We start from the raw sequence: 16,695 nt of genomic DNA, 5'->3' as shown, positions 1-16,695 counted from the left end.
TTTAAACTCCAATCTTTATGCTAAGTTCTTTTCTTAAAAGCTCTTCTATTCAGGAGTGGAATCTTATACATGAAATCCACAGCAGCAGCCATCCCCATCACAGCAGCAAGCACACTCATACTGCCAAAACCCAGGGAGCACTTGCCAGGAGCCAGACCCTTGGCAAAGCACTTCACATACATTAAATCATTTAACTCTCACAAAAATTTCATGATGCAGATACACTATAATTATCTATACATATTAATAAAAAGAATTCAATTGCACAGACTTTTGAGCAGATAACTCAAGGCACAAATCTAAACTCTCTTAAGCTCTAAGCCCACACTTCTCTTGGCTTGACACTGGCATCTCAAAATTCACAGGTTCAAAGTCAAAGTTTAGCATCTTCTCCAAAAAAATAGCCAGGTTGTCATTCTGAACTTTCTGTTTGATTAATGGTACCATCATTCTTGCTTGACAGGCGAGGCCAGCTTCATGGGTGTGCACCTGTGTGGTCATCAATGGCTCCACGCTTGGAAGGTTTCCACCCTCGGTTTAATACTCTTCTGTCACTGCCTTGAAATCTTCAACAATTTTCAAATAAGAGGTCCTGTATTCTCATTTTGTACTGAACCCCATCGTTCTTCTTTTAAACTCAAAAAACATTACAGGCTTTTTTTTGTGCTAAAATTATGTCAAACTGATGTTTATAAAGCACCCATCTGTGTCTTTAATATCTTTACATCTAACCCACTTCTGCTTAAGTATTGCTCTTTGCAATGGTGAGCTCCCTTAGGCTCTAGCCTTTTCAGATTCAGTTCAAGAGTTGATCAATGACTTGTAACAGGGAATCTGTGACTTGTCTATGCAAAAAAAGAATTCAGTGTCACATGATCACATGTGACCATGTTCAAACTAGCTGATAACTAAAAATAGACATATTTGTTTTCTAATAGCCTAATGAACTTCTTAAAAATCTCTGTGTAGATATACATATTTATGTATGATTGGTATATATACATATTATATATGTGTGTGTATGTATGTGTGTGTATACACACATATATGTAATTTGCCAGCCTAAAATGGACTTTCCTTCACCTATCTAATGCTCTATCTTGAAAAGAGCAGTTTACTGCATTGCTATTTATGTAGGAATTAAAGTTAACTTACGAGTTTCTATTTAGCAAGTGTTTTTCAAGTGGAACTTTTGGAGGAATGAATGATAGAAGAATGTCTACAGACACTGCTTGGAAACATCCTATCACTCATGCTTCACATCTTCAAAAACTTTTCAAGAAATTCATAAACAATAGAAATAGCTACTTGAAACAGCCAGGTAAGCAGTTCTAAAGGGAAAAAATGTCCACACTGGCCTCTGTCCTCACCACCAGCTAAGCAAATAACTAATGAAAGAAAAAATGACTATTCCTTGGTCATTTGTGTTGATATTGTTTCTCCGTTCTCCTTTTTCCTTTATAGATCCCACTTTTACTCTTAATAGAAATAAACAAAACAAAAATGTATACACTGAATAGACAAAATGCTGCTGATTTGTGATCCCTATGTTAGTCTCTAAAACATTAAAAGATTAAGGTAAAACAGGCTAACATCATATGACTGATGTCCACAGAAAGCCATAATAATGAATATATATAATAAATGTATATATTATATATATATATATATAATAAAGAGGTCCATCTATCTACATTTATATTATAAAATAGTAGTATAAACATGCAGTTCAAGAAAACTTTCCAGATTCGATGTATAGCTATCATTAGAATGAGGGTATCATATTCCAAGACTAAAATTGAGATATACCTTAATAAAGTGACTGGAATTTGAGATAAAGAATCTTTTCAATAGTCAGGCAAAACTATCAAGTCACTTAAAAGTAAGAAAAAGATGAAGCCTGTTTCAGCCTTCTCCACTTAAATAATCAATACTAGTACACAGCAAAATAAAATAAAGCCCCAATATTTTATAACCAATCAAAATGTTTTCTCAAGAGTTCAAACATAAAGCCAAATATTCTACACATTAAAATATTCAAGGAATGCAACTTTTAAACAAATTCTGACAACAAAGCCATGAATGGAAAAAAAACTGTAATGAAACAACTTGTAAAGATTTAATCCCCATAATTGAAGGCTTAAGAAGACAGCAATCTTAGGAAGAACAGATATAAAGCTGACTGTAAATATTGTAGAGCTTCCAGTGAAGAATCAATTTACTTCACAAAAGTCAGTAGGAAAGCAAGTTTTTTGGTTAGATGTCAAAAAAAAAAAATACCTTTCAATCTAATCGTAATAGCATTAAGTTACATTTATTTAATTCATGCTATGTGCTAGGAATTGTACTGATAGTTTTACATGAAACACCTCATAAAATCATCAAAATAACCCTAAGTGAAAATGTTTATTATCTCTGTTTCATACATAATAAATCTGAGACATAAGTAACTGTCAAGTCTGTAGGTGACAGACCCAGACAGATCCAAGTCCAGACATCCTGTCTCCAGAGTCCACAACTTAACTATATAAAATTTTGTAAAGCTGAAGCCATAAATGCAAACACTATAATCTGTAATAACAAGGTGATGGATAGGAGGGAAAAGATATAAATAAGTAGAAATACATTTGTAATTTCATTAAAAAGTGCATATAGTGTGTTAAAATACATGAAGAAAAAAAAAACAATAGCCTGGGATATAATCAGATTCGTGGAAAATTTGAGATTTCTTTCCATAAAAGCACACTAGAAATCTCACTTCACTGCTTTTTCATCTCTACATAGAATCATATAGTTTGGTAGGAGTATAACTGATTTGTTTAGTCTGTTGCTGGCCATTGTGTCATCAGGACAGATTAAATTAAACTGTAGTAAAAATCACAAAATTTCAGGGGCTGAAAAAATAATAAGTTCAACTTTTGCCTCTGCATGTTACAGTCACTCAGGAACCTCTGCTGACAGAGCAAACACTGTCCCAAAACACTGCAGGTCACAGTGCCTGAGAATGTTCTAGAAGATGTCTCACCACTTATTAAATGTTTGGTCCAGAAATGACAAACATTTAATTCCATTACATAACCTCTAATTATAGCTTCTGCTCCAAAACGAGTCACATGCTCCAAAATACTATCCTACAAAATATTCTTCTAGAATCACCAGAAAGTAGTACTAACCTTCCTCCAAGCAGCACTAATGGTTATCAAGTAAACATTTAGCTCTGTTGCCACATTTTTCTTATAATATAATACTACAATGACCTGCTCTAAAAATATCTTTTGTGTACATGTTCAAGTATATCTATATTATAAATTCTTAGAGTGAAATTGCTTATCAGAAAACAGATTCATCTTAATTTTGATGGAGATGACCAGATTTTTCTCAAGGAGGACTTTTTTATTTAAATTTACATTAATAAGGATTATAGTCGAGAACTTTTTCATATGTACATATGCCAATTCATTCTTTACCTGTTCATTCTGTTCACTTATAATGTGTTTTAGGAAAAGGATAAGGTAAATACTCAGCTTCTTCTGTTTTCTTCAAGTCACTGTAGAGTTAGTTGTTAACAAAAATTACTGAGTGAACTATTTTTTCTCCAGCACTTGGGGACTATCACCTACCAAGTGCACACTTTAATTTTATCTATTTCTTGAAACATCATTATGGGCCACTGCCCTGCTCCTTCCAGTGCCAGTGTCACACTTTATTCACTAAAGTTTTATAAAAATTTGATAATTTGTTGAGTTTAGCCATGTGAAATATACCAGATTTTCAAAATTCTCCTGATTATTCTTGCAAATTGATTGTTTCATTAAAATTTTATACTAGTTTGCTTAGTTAAAAAATGCTAATATTGTTTTATTGAGGGTTCATAAATATAAATTTTCATTTTTGAATGTCTTACCAAAAAGAAGGTACATCTTTTTGTTTGTCCAGCTCTTCCTCTGCACCTCTGAGTTGAATTTCATAGTCTCTGTAGAGTAGACTTGGAAACCTTTTTGCAACTTTGCTTATATGTAATTTCCTCTTATTGCTGTGTGATTGATTTTGCAGATATACTCTTTCTTTAACTAACCATTATTTACAACTGAAACAAATGTCTTCAATATTTAATCTGGGAATATTTTGCTTCAAGATTTTTGTAAAGCATACAAGCTCTTTCAAATGGTGACATTTCGTCAACAGATTTGTTTTACTTTACTGGTTCCATGACAAAGAGAACTGGAGTGTCACTGCATACAAAACAAAGATGGGGCCAAAATGTTGAGTCTATTTGTCCTCCAGAAATAACACAGGACAAATAGATCTCTATGGAGCAGGTGCTGTAAGTTTTCATGTGTAAAAAGCCAAAAAGGCTTAGGCAAGGTCAATGTTCCAAAAAGAGATTTTAGCTTCAACTAGAGTTTTATTGATATATTTATATATCTAATCACTGATTCACTTGAATAAATACTTTTCTTAGTTTCTGCTTTGTAGATGACAGTTGAATCTCAATTTTTACCTTATTTAGAATTCTGCTCTCTGGGTTTAGATTTAGCACTGATAGTTCATTTCATTATTTCTGCAATAATTGTATCTAAAACTTCCGATGCTCTGTAACTTTTACTCAGAATGAGACAAACAATCACAGAATTTCAGAGCTACAGAAGTGACTTGCTATCATCTTTTATATTCTCTTTTCTCAGTCCTGGTGAAGGATCAGGGGAATAACATTGGAAAGATTTTTGAAATAAAGTATCATCACTTTTATTTCCCCATGACCATAACTGTCCACTCCAAAGTAAAAGTCATCACTGAATGAGATACTGAGTACTATTACTCAGAGGTTGGCATTGGGGGAAAAAGCAGTCCTCAATCACTTCTCCTGGGATTTAGTAGAAGAACGTAAGGCTCAAAGCTGAGCGGCTTTCTCCACATCATAGTACTTGCAGGCTTTCTCTGACTCCCTCTATTAGAAATGTCTGGCTAACTGGAATCAGAGCTATCTGTAAAGCTTGTCTAGTGTCTCTGCTTCTACCAACACTAACCATGAATAAAACCACTTCCGTCTCCATGTTCATAGAATAGGTTCACAAAACTAGTACTGTTCATAAGTGCTAATATAGAACAAGTGGTTTTAAGTGTGGTTGTTACTCCCTCGGCCAGATTATGAGATCCACCACAGAATGACCCAATGCAAAATCACTTTTGTCTTCCCAATGCCTAAACCAGTTCCTTCCTATAAATATGGAAAATACTTATTTTTCAATAAAAATTTCTGAATTAAACTTAACCCATTATACCATATATTCTTTCTATATTTAAGAATTTCACTAAGGTTTTGAGTACAAACAACTCACATATCACAGACAATTACAATATAAAGTTCAGTTTAAATTGAATTTTTAAAGGCAATATCTCTGGAAGTTACTCTAATTAATTCACAACATTTATCTAAGTATAGCAAACTACAAGGAATCATTTCTATGAATTATTCTGAGTACTATCTTCCTTTCATAAGAACATTAACCCTAATCATTGTTTAAATGTTACTCATATCTTTATGAAGAACCAATTTATTGTATAGTAAACTTCCAAATTACCTCAATTCCATCAGTACTTTTTTCCATTGCACAATATGAATGTAATTCCTCTCCTTTTTATACTTAGTATTATTTGTTGATATTTGAACTATTATGTATAGCATAAATGAACATAAATATGTAAATACCTAAAAACAGGAAGAAACAAAGCACACCAAACCACTTCAGAGGTTATCTCCTCTGAAGAGAACAATGAAGTCTGGTTTCAAAGAAGATTTTAATGTTTTGCCCAGATACCTTTGCAGGCTGAACCATTTACCATAAGACCATAAAAGAAAAGTGAACAGCCAGAGAGAAAAGAACAAAAACAGCAGCCATGATCCTCAGCATCACAGACGAAATTTATCTGCACATCTAAATTTTTGTTTGTCTTTCTGATTGAGCAAATTGTTACTAGCAATCAAAAGAAGTTTTTCAAGTCCATAGTTGACAGTACACTTAACCTTAGCTGGACTGAGCTTAGTATTCATCTCATTGTCCTTCACATCTCTTATTTTATTTATTTATTTATTTATTTTTTATTGGGTGGGGGGGCGTTGTAGATGAACACAACATATTTATTTATTTATTTTTAAGTGGTACTGAGGATCGAACCCAGTGCCTCACATGTGAGGGGCAAACACTCTACCACTAAACTATAGCCCCAGCCTGCCCCAAACATCTTTATTGTCACCTTACGTACTAATCACATGACTTGCTACTATCATAATAAACAGAGGGTGGAAAACTTAAACTAACACAGTCCTCTAGATCCCAAAATTTAGCATTCTAGTTAACAGTATGAAGACAGAAAAACTTATATTCAACATACCCTGTTCAAAGCTGCTAGGACCAGTTTGTGAATATCATTCTTGAAACACTGTTTTTTAACCATATTTAGCTTATGCTGAGATTCATCACTGGATTCTTCTGGCATGCCTAAATGCAAGAACAAATAAATACACACACACTGAACAAATCACCACTTATTAAAAATTTTCATAATTTACTCAACATCATGTATGCTACACATTTTTCTAGTAAGTATTTCCTTATCAAAGCACTAACACCTTAAGGAATCTCTAAAAATATTTCATCATTAGATGTAAGATAAATACAATAAGTATGGACGTTTATTGAAATTAAAATAACAAGTAGTTAGTCATGGCAGAAAAATATTCTGTAGTAAACAATCTCTTTTTTGCAGGAGTAGGCTGTAGTTTAAGATTTTGGAAGGTTTTTATGCAATAGTGGAGAACTTGAGAATATCTCAATGTTATTGGGACACAATATAAAAAAAAGGTCAGATATGAAATGCAGCATAAATAAAAACAGCTGAATAATTATGAAAAAATAATTTAAGTTTCAGGATTATGATTGTAGAGAGCATGTCATTAATTTGAAGTCTTCTAAAGACTGCACAAAGAAAGTTATTTAAAGAAAACATACTTCTTATTAAAATACTTTATAGCTGAACTATTCCAAAACTGTTGAAAATAGCCAAAAATATCAATTGTATACTATAATAGTAAAATTATAATGAAAGAATATTTTCCCAAATCTTAATATAATTATTAATAAAGAATTAATCATAAGTGTTCAATTTTATAATTTGTTGAGTAAATAAATTATAAATTAATTTAGAATTTTATAAATGACTGCATATAGCTTTTATTTTGCCTACTAGATATTTGAATGCCAACAATATGCCTGGGTTTTTGCTATATGCTGAGAATACCACAATAAAGAAGGCAGGCTGGGTTCCCACCCTCCTGGAACTTTATTTCTTCCTTTAAAATTTGTTACAACAGGGTCTGACATTCACTATAGCTCCATGTAAGGGGAAAGTCCCTTAAACTCCCTATGTCTCATTTTCAGTGACTGAGACCATGTAAAAATAATACACAACTTTGTTATTAAAGAAATCTGGATATCGTCTATTTCATCAATAAATATCCTAGATACCTTACAAGGACATCAACTTAACCTATTGAAACCAATGTTATAGTCAATCTCAGCACTACCAGAGTACAGATACCATAGTCACTCCTCTATTTGTAGACTGATATAGTGCATGTTAAGTTGTGCTATGCTGCAGCATGGTATGGTGGTGTAATACAGCAACACAGAGCAGAGCAGATACTTCAGCCTCTACCTAAAGGGCAAATACTTACATACTGGTACATTTATAAAATGTATCTATTAAAATATATTTCATACATAAATTAGAGCCCTAAAGTAATTATTTTCAAGACTACCCTGAATCATCCCAATGATTATTGACTAACAATGCTGCTTCAGGGTCAATTTGCAATCAATGGAAGAAAAAATATTGTATCCAAAACTTGTTATTCGACTAATTAAAAGACCATTATTTCATTAACAGACTTGATTCTGCATGTCTTTTGTTTATCTTCACAATTCCAACCCATGGCCTCAGAGGAATGAAGTTGACACCTTTAATGATAACAAAAAGGGGGTAGTGGTTGTTTTACTCTAATCCATAAACAAATTTTTAAAAACTCATAATAGTATATAAGTAAAATTATGTTTGTCAAAATAATATGTCCTCAAGTTTAGTAGTCACAATGTCAAATAAAACACCTAATCATCTCTTAAATCCATCCTGTCTTTCCACTGACCCTTCATCCACTTAACTAGCAACAACCTCCAGCCTAAATCCCCTACTTAGTCTCTCTCCCTGCCAATCATCCTTTACACCATAGTGCTATTGCTGAAAATTGCAAATGTGGCCACTACACTGCAAATTTTAAGCACCTTTCATAAATTTGAACTTTCATAGAGGAGCACAAATTTCTCAGCAATGCATTCAACACCCCTCATTTCAGGCCTCCTTCTGTTTGTCCACACTGATACCCAAGCACTCCTCTATTCATTCTCCTCACTCATCCCAAACCAAGTGAACTTTATCCTGCTTAAAAAGTCATCTAACAGGCCAGCACTCAATTTCAACTATCAAAATCACCCTTCAATTTCAAGTATCAAAATCTCTAACCTACTTTTTTGAATACATTATATATACCTCATTCAATAGTCTTTTAATCTTTCACCTATTTATCTATGATAGATCTCACACTGTCTTGTGATTATTTACAAGCTCTATCTATTTCTGATCTCCTATAATACCACAGCATGCTTTTCTTTCATTCATCTTTTGAACCGTAACAACATCATCAGAGTGTTCAGAATATAAACATGTGCTGAAAGAATGCAGGAGCAGGTGTCTTCAACTGGGCTTTGCAGGACAAATAACAATAGATATAAGTAGGGGGTAAAGGGGACAGAGGGTAGAAGCCACTAGGGTTGATGAGTGAAAGTGACATGGGTATATTGCAGAAAAATTAATTTAACACAGAGGAAAAGAAGGACTGAAATAAAGTAAGAGAGGACTATGAAAGTTAGTTACTATTAGTTCAGACAAGTTTAAAAACGAGGCTCAAACTTGAACTTGGATGATGGCAAGAGAAATAGACCAGAAATATCAGAGATAACTACCCCTCTTAGAGATAGAAAGCTCCACGTTTTTCTGAGGCCACAGCTCAGTTGTAGAGCACCTGTCAAGCATGTGAGAAGCTCTGGGTTCAATCCACAACATTACCAAAAAAAAAGGAAGAAAGAAACACCAACAACAATAAATTTTTTAAAAAAGGGGTTTTTTTTATAAATTATCCTACCTGGCTCTTCTTCTACATTATTATTATCCTTTATTTTTATTTTTGGTTGGCAGAAAATCATCCTTTAACTTTTGCCTAGAAGGTTGAGGTTTCATGAAAAGACCCTATTGAAACTGCTGTCTCTTCCCACAATCACTTCTGTAACTTACCTGGCACTATAAAATGTAAAATAGCTCGAAGTGCCTCCAGCTGCACTGATAATGATGTCTCATGACTTTTCATAACTGTTATTATTTTGGGGACCACTGCTGCCATTGTATCCAGCGAAGTGTTACTGGAGAAATAAAATTGACATGTTTACTAGAAATACAATCTGATTCAATTTTACAAACACTAAATTGAAACAAAGGCAGAAAAACAGAATCAATATATTTTACAGGAATGACTATCTAAAGATTAATTGAATTCAGTGATGTGAGCATACATAATTCAATTGAACAGTGTTCAATTAAATACTGTCCGTCCTTAAGAAGTAGAATTCAGGGGGTGGGGATGTGGCTCAAGTGGTAGCGCGCTCGCCTGGCATGCGTGCGGCCCGGGTTCGATCCTCAGCACCACATACCAACAAAGATGTTGTGTCCGCCGAGAACTAAAAAATAAATATTAAAAATTCTCTCTCTCTCTCTCTCTCTCTCTCTCTCCTCTCTCACTCTCTCTTTAAAAAAAAAAAAAAAAGAAGAAGTAGAATTCACAGTAACCCATGAATTTTTTACTTAGTTTCATAAAATTCACACCTTTCTTCTGATCTGCATCTGGGTCACTATCAATAACCCTAAAATGAAAGTGTTATTACCCCTATTTTCCAGATAAAGAATTTAGGTGGCTAGATATTAAACTAGAAAGTAATAGAGTCTAGCCAGTACTCAGTCTTGTCTGATCCTATGAGACTTTTCCATCGTACCAAGTTGCTTCTTCCATATTTAACAACACTGGAATTTTTAGCTAGTGTTCATAATTAATTTTAATTTATATTAATGTCTTAGTTTCTTTAAAGTATTTACATATTTCTTCTTCACCAATGAGCAAATGTCACTTGACTAGATCTCAGTAGGTACTTTGGACTTTCATAAGGCTCTCTGCTTTGCATGTGCCAGGTTAACTGAAACTCATGAGCATCAAACCATGTCCTTACTTGGCATGATTCCATTTTCACTGAGATATATTCCCTCTCTTTCATCTTAAAGTCTCACTTAGAAAGCATCCCTTCTTTGGAGCCTTCCCTTCTTTGGTAATGCTAGCTGGGTTCCTTTGCTCTTACACACCTGTCTTCTATACCTCTGTTTTTGCAGTAGTATCACACTAAAATGTAATCCTCTCCTTGCATATCATTCTCCCCAGTTAAACAGTGTTTTAGGAGGCCGCATATTGTCAGAGTTAACTTCAAATCTCCAGGACTGGAACTCTATGCATTTTCCATATGAAAAAAACAGAAACATGATTTGGCTTGCTCAGGATCCATATAATCCTAAACCAGGGGCGTGCCTATTTTATAAAGGTTTTTGCCCCATTTAGGAACGTTCACACACTTCTAGTGCCATAAAAATCAACACTTGCAAAAAGATTTTAATTTAAGTGTTTAAAAACAACATTATAATAATGGAAATATGCACAATTAAGTATAGTAGCTGGACTTGTGTTAAAAAAAAGATAACTCTAATTCTTGTAAGTCTTATATGTATGTTCTTACATACAGTTTATCATGCTATATGCACTTCATTTATTCACACTAATTAGAGTATTTATAATAGTTATGATTTACTGAGTGTCTGAAATGCATAAAGCATTATTTTAATCTTTTTATAAAATCAATTTATCTAATCCTTACATTATAAGCAACTTACAAGGTTATTATTATGATCCCTTTTTATAGACGAGGAACCTGAGGTTTAGCAATCAAATAGTTGGCTCAAATTAGTGGCAAAGACAAGCAAATCAGTTTTTACTGAAATATCTGTGTCATTTATTTCTTTTACATATAACAGTTTCCTATACAGATATTTTTTTCATTTGGAATTTACTCAGAAAATGGCAAAATTATCTTATACTTTTTAGCTTAATAAAATGTTAAAAAAAAAAACACTGAGCATCTTCTGCAGTGGGAATCTCTGCATGTAATTCAGATTTAGTGTTCTAAAACATTTTTTTTTTCCTTTAAAGACAGAAGTTCTTCCCCCACATCAGTCATCCCAGATTAAAAAAAAAAAAAAAAAATCTCTCTGCTGTACCACTAACCAGACAAAGTTTTAACATTACTGGACTTGATCTAGATGTGACTACAAGCTTCCACAGCTTCAGAATGAAAGCAGGCAGATAAAATTTCATTCAAATGAAGGATGAAAAAGCAATAAATTAGAAGCTGCATCCTGATTTTTTCCTTTTGCATCTTTTACAATTATGCAATAATTTGAACAACTGTTTTAAATTGTGCTGAAAAGTTACCATTTTTCAAAGCATAGTCAACACCAAGTATGAAGCACAAAAACAAAGCACATCTCAACAATCTCTGCCATTCCTTTCAATATTCAAAGAAGTATTTAATATTAGCTATGTGATATAGAAAAAGGTTTATCTTCAGTGTCTTATGTTTTTCTTTTCATTCTTAGGGAGATGCTTGAAATAATAATATTCTGCCTAGTTCAATACTATATGTACTTCACAAGTTCACAAATCTATATTACCTTCCTTCAAAAAGATGATTTAGCATTTTACAGCCACTTTCAGCCACTTCTGGAGAATGTGTATGCTTCTGCATTAACTCCAAAACATTCAGGTATATTCCTTTTGACAACAGGATTTTTCTAAAATTAACTGCAAAATATTTGAAGGTTACTCATAGAAATGAAAGCATATATTCATAAATTTATAATAAGGTATGTAATATTAAAATTGTCCAGATTCCTAGAAAAGCAAATACAAGAGCATATATAACTGATATTTCATTCAAAATGTAAAGATAATTGATATCTATTTCTTTAAAATATATACCATTCATTCTACTTTATAACACATTTATTAATTATTTGTTAAGGTGGGTTTTTTTCTTTTGTGTTTGTTATTTTGTTTTGTACTAGAGATTGAACCCAGGGTGCTCAACCACAGAGCTACAGTCCCAGCACTTTTTATCTGAGACAGGTAAGTTGCTAAGGCTAGATAGACTTGAACTTGAGATTCTCCTACCTAAGCTTACTGAGTCACTGAGATTATAGACACATGCAACCATGCCAGTTTTGTTAATGTTTTGATTTAAAAATTGTTACTCACAGAGTAGACCTATTCCAATGTAATCACCACTTCCCAGTTCATGTGAAAGGAACGCCTTGCAGAAAAATGCTTAAATAACACTCTCCAAAATAAGAGAATCAAATTTCATTCTAATATTTAAAACAACTTTAGAAAATAATCATACTTCCACAGAATTAAGACTCACCAGGTATGCTAGACATAGTAAGCCGCGAATAGGTCACTGGTGTGAGGAGATATAACCATCCCCTCAGCTCTTGGTGGGAGGAGGGGCGGGGAGCCAGGGCCTAGAACCAGCCTAGGTTTCCTTGAGCTACTTTGTCCATTACTCAAGGGGACTATATGAATGTGTCATTTCTATGCATGCATCACATGCAAAGGGATAGAAAACACCAACATGAAGCATATATAATTACATTTATTTTCAGAAAGCAGTATCAATACTTCAGAAATACATAGATCTGCTTAACAACTGATTGTACATGTACAATCAGTAGAAAATGAATATATTCCAGTAGTAATACCTAATATTACATAATATATTATCTAATAATTTTCTTCTTTGAAATAAACTTCATTCACTAAATACAAATCCATTGCCTTGAAGTTTTCATATAAGCACAAATTATCTTGAAGCCTCCGTATAAATATAAATTCCAACATTATACACTGTAATTTAACACTTTAGAAGTGGCAAAAAAAAAAAAAAAGGAAACTTAGAAAGCTTTGAGTTTTGTTTATAAAAGTGTTATCAATCTCATCCAGGGCAATTGTGCATACTTGTAATTCCAGTGGCCTAGGAGACGGAGGCAGGAGGATTGCAAGTTCAAAGCCATCTTCAGCAAAAGCAAGGTGCTAAGCAACTCAGTGAGACCCTGTCTCTAAAGGAAATAAAAATAGGGCTGGGGGTGTGGCTCAGTAGTCAAGTGCCCTGAGTTCAGTCCCTGATACCCTCCCACACACACCAAAACAAAGATAGGACAAAACAGAATAGAAATTGAAATGATATACATATTAGGAAATACTGTCAAAACCTTAAAACTCAGACCTTCCGAAAACATTCAGAAAAATCACACATTAAAATATGGTAAGGACTGGATTACTTTGCTTGGTCACATCAGAAATTGCTGTAAACCCTCCCAAAGTGGCTAGTTTCTAACCAAGGACATATTTTAAAAGATAAAAGCTATTCTGGACCAGTGATTTATAAACCTTAGTATGCATCAGAATCCCCTGGAGGGCTGCTTGAAACACAAGCAGCTGTTTACCAACTCCGTAGAGGCTCTTTATGCCTGAGTAGATCTGTAGGGGGCCTTGGAACTCACATTGTTAAACAAGTTCCTGGGCAATGCTGCCACTCACTCCATGGACCACACCTTAAGAACAACTGTCCTAGACAGTACCCAATGCGTGCCCCAAAAGTTGCAGACACAAGACCCGAGAGAAGAAACTTCATCAAAAAGTCACTTGAGAGTTTATAGGGCATTTACACATGTTATGTCATTTACCAGCCACCTACAGAACACTATTTGAACTCATCCACTCTATTTAGGCAGGAAATTATCTGCTTCAAAAGGAAAAACAAAATAAAACAATCAGCAGCTTCCTGCAAGGCTGGATTCAACAATCCCCTACTTCACTGGCTACCCAAGCACAATTCCATCTCCTCTGAGTCCTAACATATCAAATCTTCCTTGCTACATATTTTTCTTAGCTGCCTCGTATCATGTATTTTAGCTAGTCTTATTACATATCTTCCCTATAGAGCTTCTACTCCACTAGGATTTCTATGGAATGGCACGTTTCAAGTCCCTGGAGGATTGTCTAGCACATGGAAGGAGTACAAAGAGTAACAATTAATCAATATGGAAAATATCACACAAGATATTGGAGCCTTGGCCAGTTCTTCTGATTGCCAATTCAGTCATTTTTCTAAGAAACTGTATCCAGTCCTACACTTCCAATAGTCCCATGAGTCTTACCATGAGAAGTTGCCTGACGAAGTTGGTGAACAAGCTGCTCAAGTTCTTTCATAAAAGCAGAACACCAACGACAGTACAAAAGTAGATGAGGACAGCTTTTACGTGGCGCATGGCCAAATACAAAGAAGGAAGGCACCAGAAAGAGCAGAGAACTGATTCAGAACCAATACACCAAGATTGGCTGAAACTCACTAATCCTCAGACCTTCTATTCAGAAAGAGTCCAAATCTCACAAAATCATGGCTGCTTTGTTTACATCATAAAAGAGATTTCCAAGTGGTTAAGAATTACAGCACTCATAGGACAGTGTTGACATATATAAAACCTGTCCCCTGTCTAAGGAGAAGCACACAGAAGCAGCCCAGTTCACTCCTCATTTTCCAGAGTGAAATCCCTACCCAGGCCTCTCTAACTGCACAAAAGAATGTGCAATTTCCTCTCGGACACTCCTACTGATTCATCATGCCACCAGCAAGTCTGTCCGTCTCTCAGAGCCCTTGCCACTGCAAGCCTTTCATTAAAGCACCATTGGAGAGATGGGATGAGAAAGGAGGAAAAGGGAGAAGAGATGATTTTCTTCTTGGTTTGACCTAACTAACAGTATAAAGAAACACGCATGAGGTGGCTTCTTGATTTCCTTCATTCTACCCAGGCCCTCTACTAAAAGCTGCTGCTTACGCTGCTCTGTGACTCAGATTAATCTTTCAGTGTTTTGTTTCTTTTTTTTTTTTTTCCTTCCTCTAAAAATATCCTGCAATTGCTGCCAAGTCCCAATGCCTTTATGATGAGTTTTCTCCTGAGGTTTTCTGGCAGTATTTCCTGTTTATGGGGGCAGGAATCTGAACAGCCTGAGCCATTATCTTAAACCTAAAGACTCTTTCCTGGGGTACAGGAGCCATTTTTCTCTCCTTAATCATGGAAAGCTATAACACTTACAAGAATTACATGTAAAGGACCATTTTCAAGACAAACTGCAGCAAAAACATTTCATACTGGACAACTTTACCAGATTTTAAAATGGTCAATATCTCTCCACCCAGTCACATTTCTATAAACTTAATTCTTAGAAAATAAATGGACCAGGCTGAGGTTGTGGCTCAGTGGTAGAGCGCTTGCCTCGCACATGCGGGGCCCTGGTTTCGATCCTTAGCACCACATAAAAATAAATAAACAAAATAAAGTTATTTTTAAAAGAAAATAAACGGACCATTATACAAAGAAAAATGGGAGGAAAAAGCAATATTTTGGTGTTTTTAGTAGATTCCAAACATTCTCATTCAAAACTATAAAGTCCATTAATATGAGATAGGTTCTTAAATAGACTATAGGCATAAGTTGGAAAACTATACAGCTATTTAAAATGATAATGAGAATATACATTTATCTACATGAAAAAGAAAAATATAAAATGTGGTTATAAAAGAGTATAACATGATTCAATTGCTGCAAAAAGTATGAAATATATTGTGTATATCATGTGTCAGTACATAGAGGTCCAGAAAAATATACATTAAAATGTTTATTTTATTCTTTTTCTTTTACCCACATATCAGTATGTCCAAATATCAGCAATATATATATATATATATATATATATATATATATATACAAATTTGAATTTTTACAATATACAGCTTTTATAATAAAATAGACCACAAAATGTATTTTCATCTATTATACAATATGGTACACCTTACCATTTTGTTCTAAGAGAGTCGACAATGCATTTGCAGACGCCTGGAAAACTTCTTTTGATGAAGAATGCATGAGCATGGACAGCATCACTTCCCTATGAGCTGGGAACCTTTCAAAAATTCAACCACAACATCATTGGTAACCTTTTCAGTAATGAGCTCAAATTTTCAATATCATCCAATAACGCTATCTACAAATAAGGGCATGAGATAATATTTTACATTACCTCCACTTACAAGAAGGAATTATAGTTAAATAGCTTTCTTAGGCCTCCTCCACTTACAAAAATGAATTATAAATAGCCCATTGAATATTAATAAATTAAATTTGTGTTTCTTCAAAAGCTGATAAGCAGAGAACAAATAAAAAATAAAATAAAAACAAAAGCTGATAAGCAATAGAGAGAAAAAAGTCTCAGCAGAGACATACAAAGGTGATAGGAGGAAAAAGTTAAAGTGGGAAAAAGACAGTTTTGCCAACAAGAAAGGAAAAATTAAAAATTGTAAAGAAGCAGAGCAGATT

The 16,695-nt window shown here is 34.0% G+C and overlaps 1 protein-coding gene across 5 annotated transcripts in view; it reads right to left on the bottom strand.

Annotated features, from left to right (window-relative positions):
• The window catches only part of LRRK2 (leucine rich repeat kinase 2), a 136,462-nt gene that overhangs the window by 94,348 nt on the left and 25,419 nt on the right, over positions 1-16,695 (bottom strand). For all 5 annotated transcript variants that reach the window (XR_014024010.1, XR_014024011.1, XR_014024012.1 and 2 more), the window contains exons 11-14: positions 16,176-16,282; positions 11,935-12,064; positions 9,406-9,530; positions 6,394-6,500 (exon numbers count right to left, since the gene is read on the bottom strand). Coding sequence is in view for 1 of the 5 variants with exons in the window: in XM_081309432.1 (XP_081165558.1) it covers positions 6,394-6,500; positions 9,406-9,530; positions 11,935-12,064; positions 16,176-16,282 (469 nt within the window). In the remaining 4 variants the exon portion in view is untranslated. The remainder of the gene's footprint in view (positions 1-6,393; positions 6,501-9,405; positions 9,531-11,934; positions 12,065-16,175; positions 16,283-16,695) is intronic.

This window comes from Spermophilus citellus (genome assembly GCF_964194105.1).
Source record: "Spermophilus citellus genome assembly, chromosome: 10".
Taxonomy (NCBI): domain Eukaryota; kingdom Metazoa; phylum Chordata; class Mammalia; order Rodentia; family Sciuridae; genus Spermophilus; species Spermophilus citellus.
Note: the sequence above shows the minus strand (reverse complement) of the source record. Positions and strands in the feature narration are given on the sequence as shown.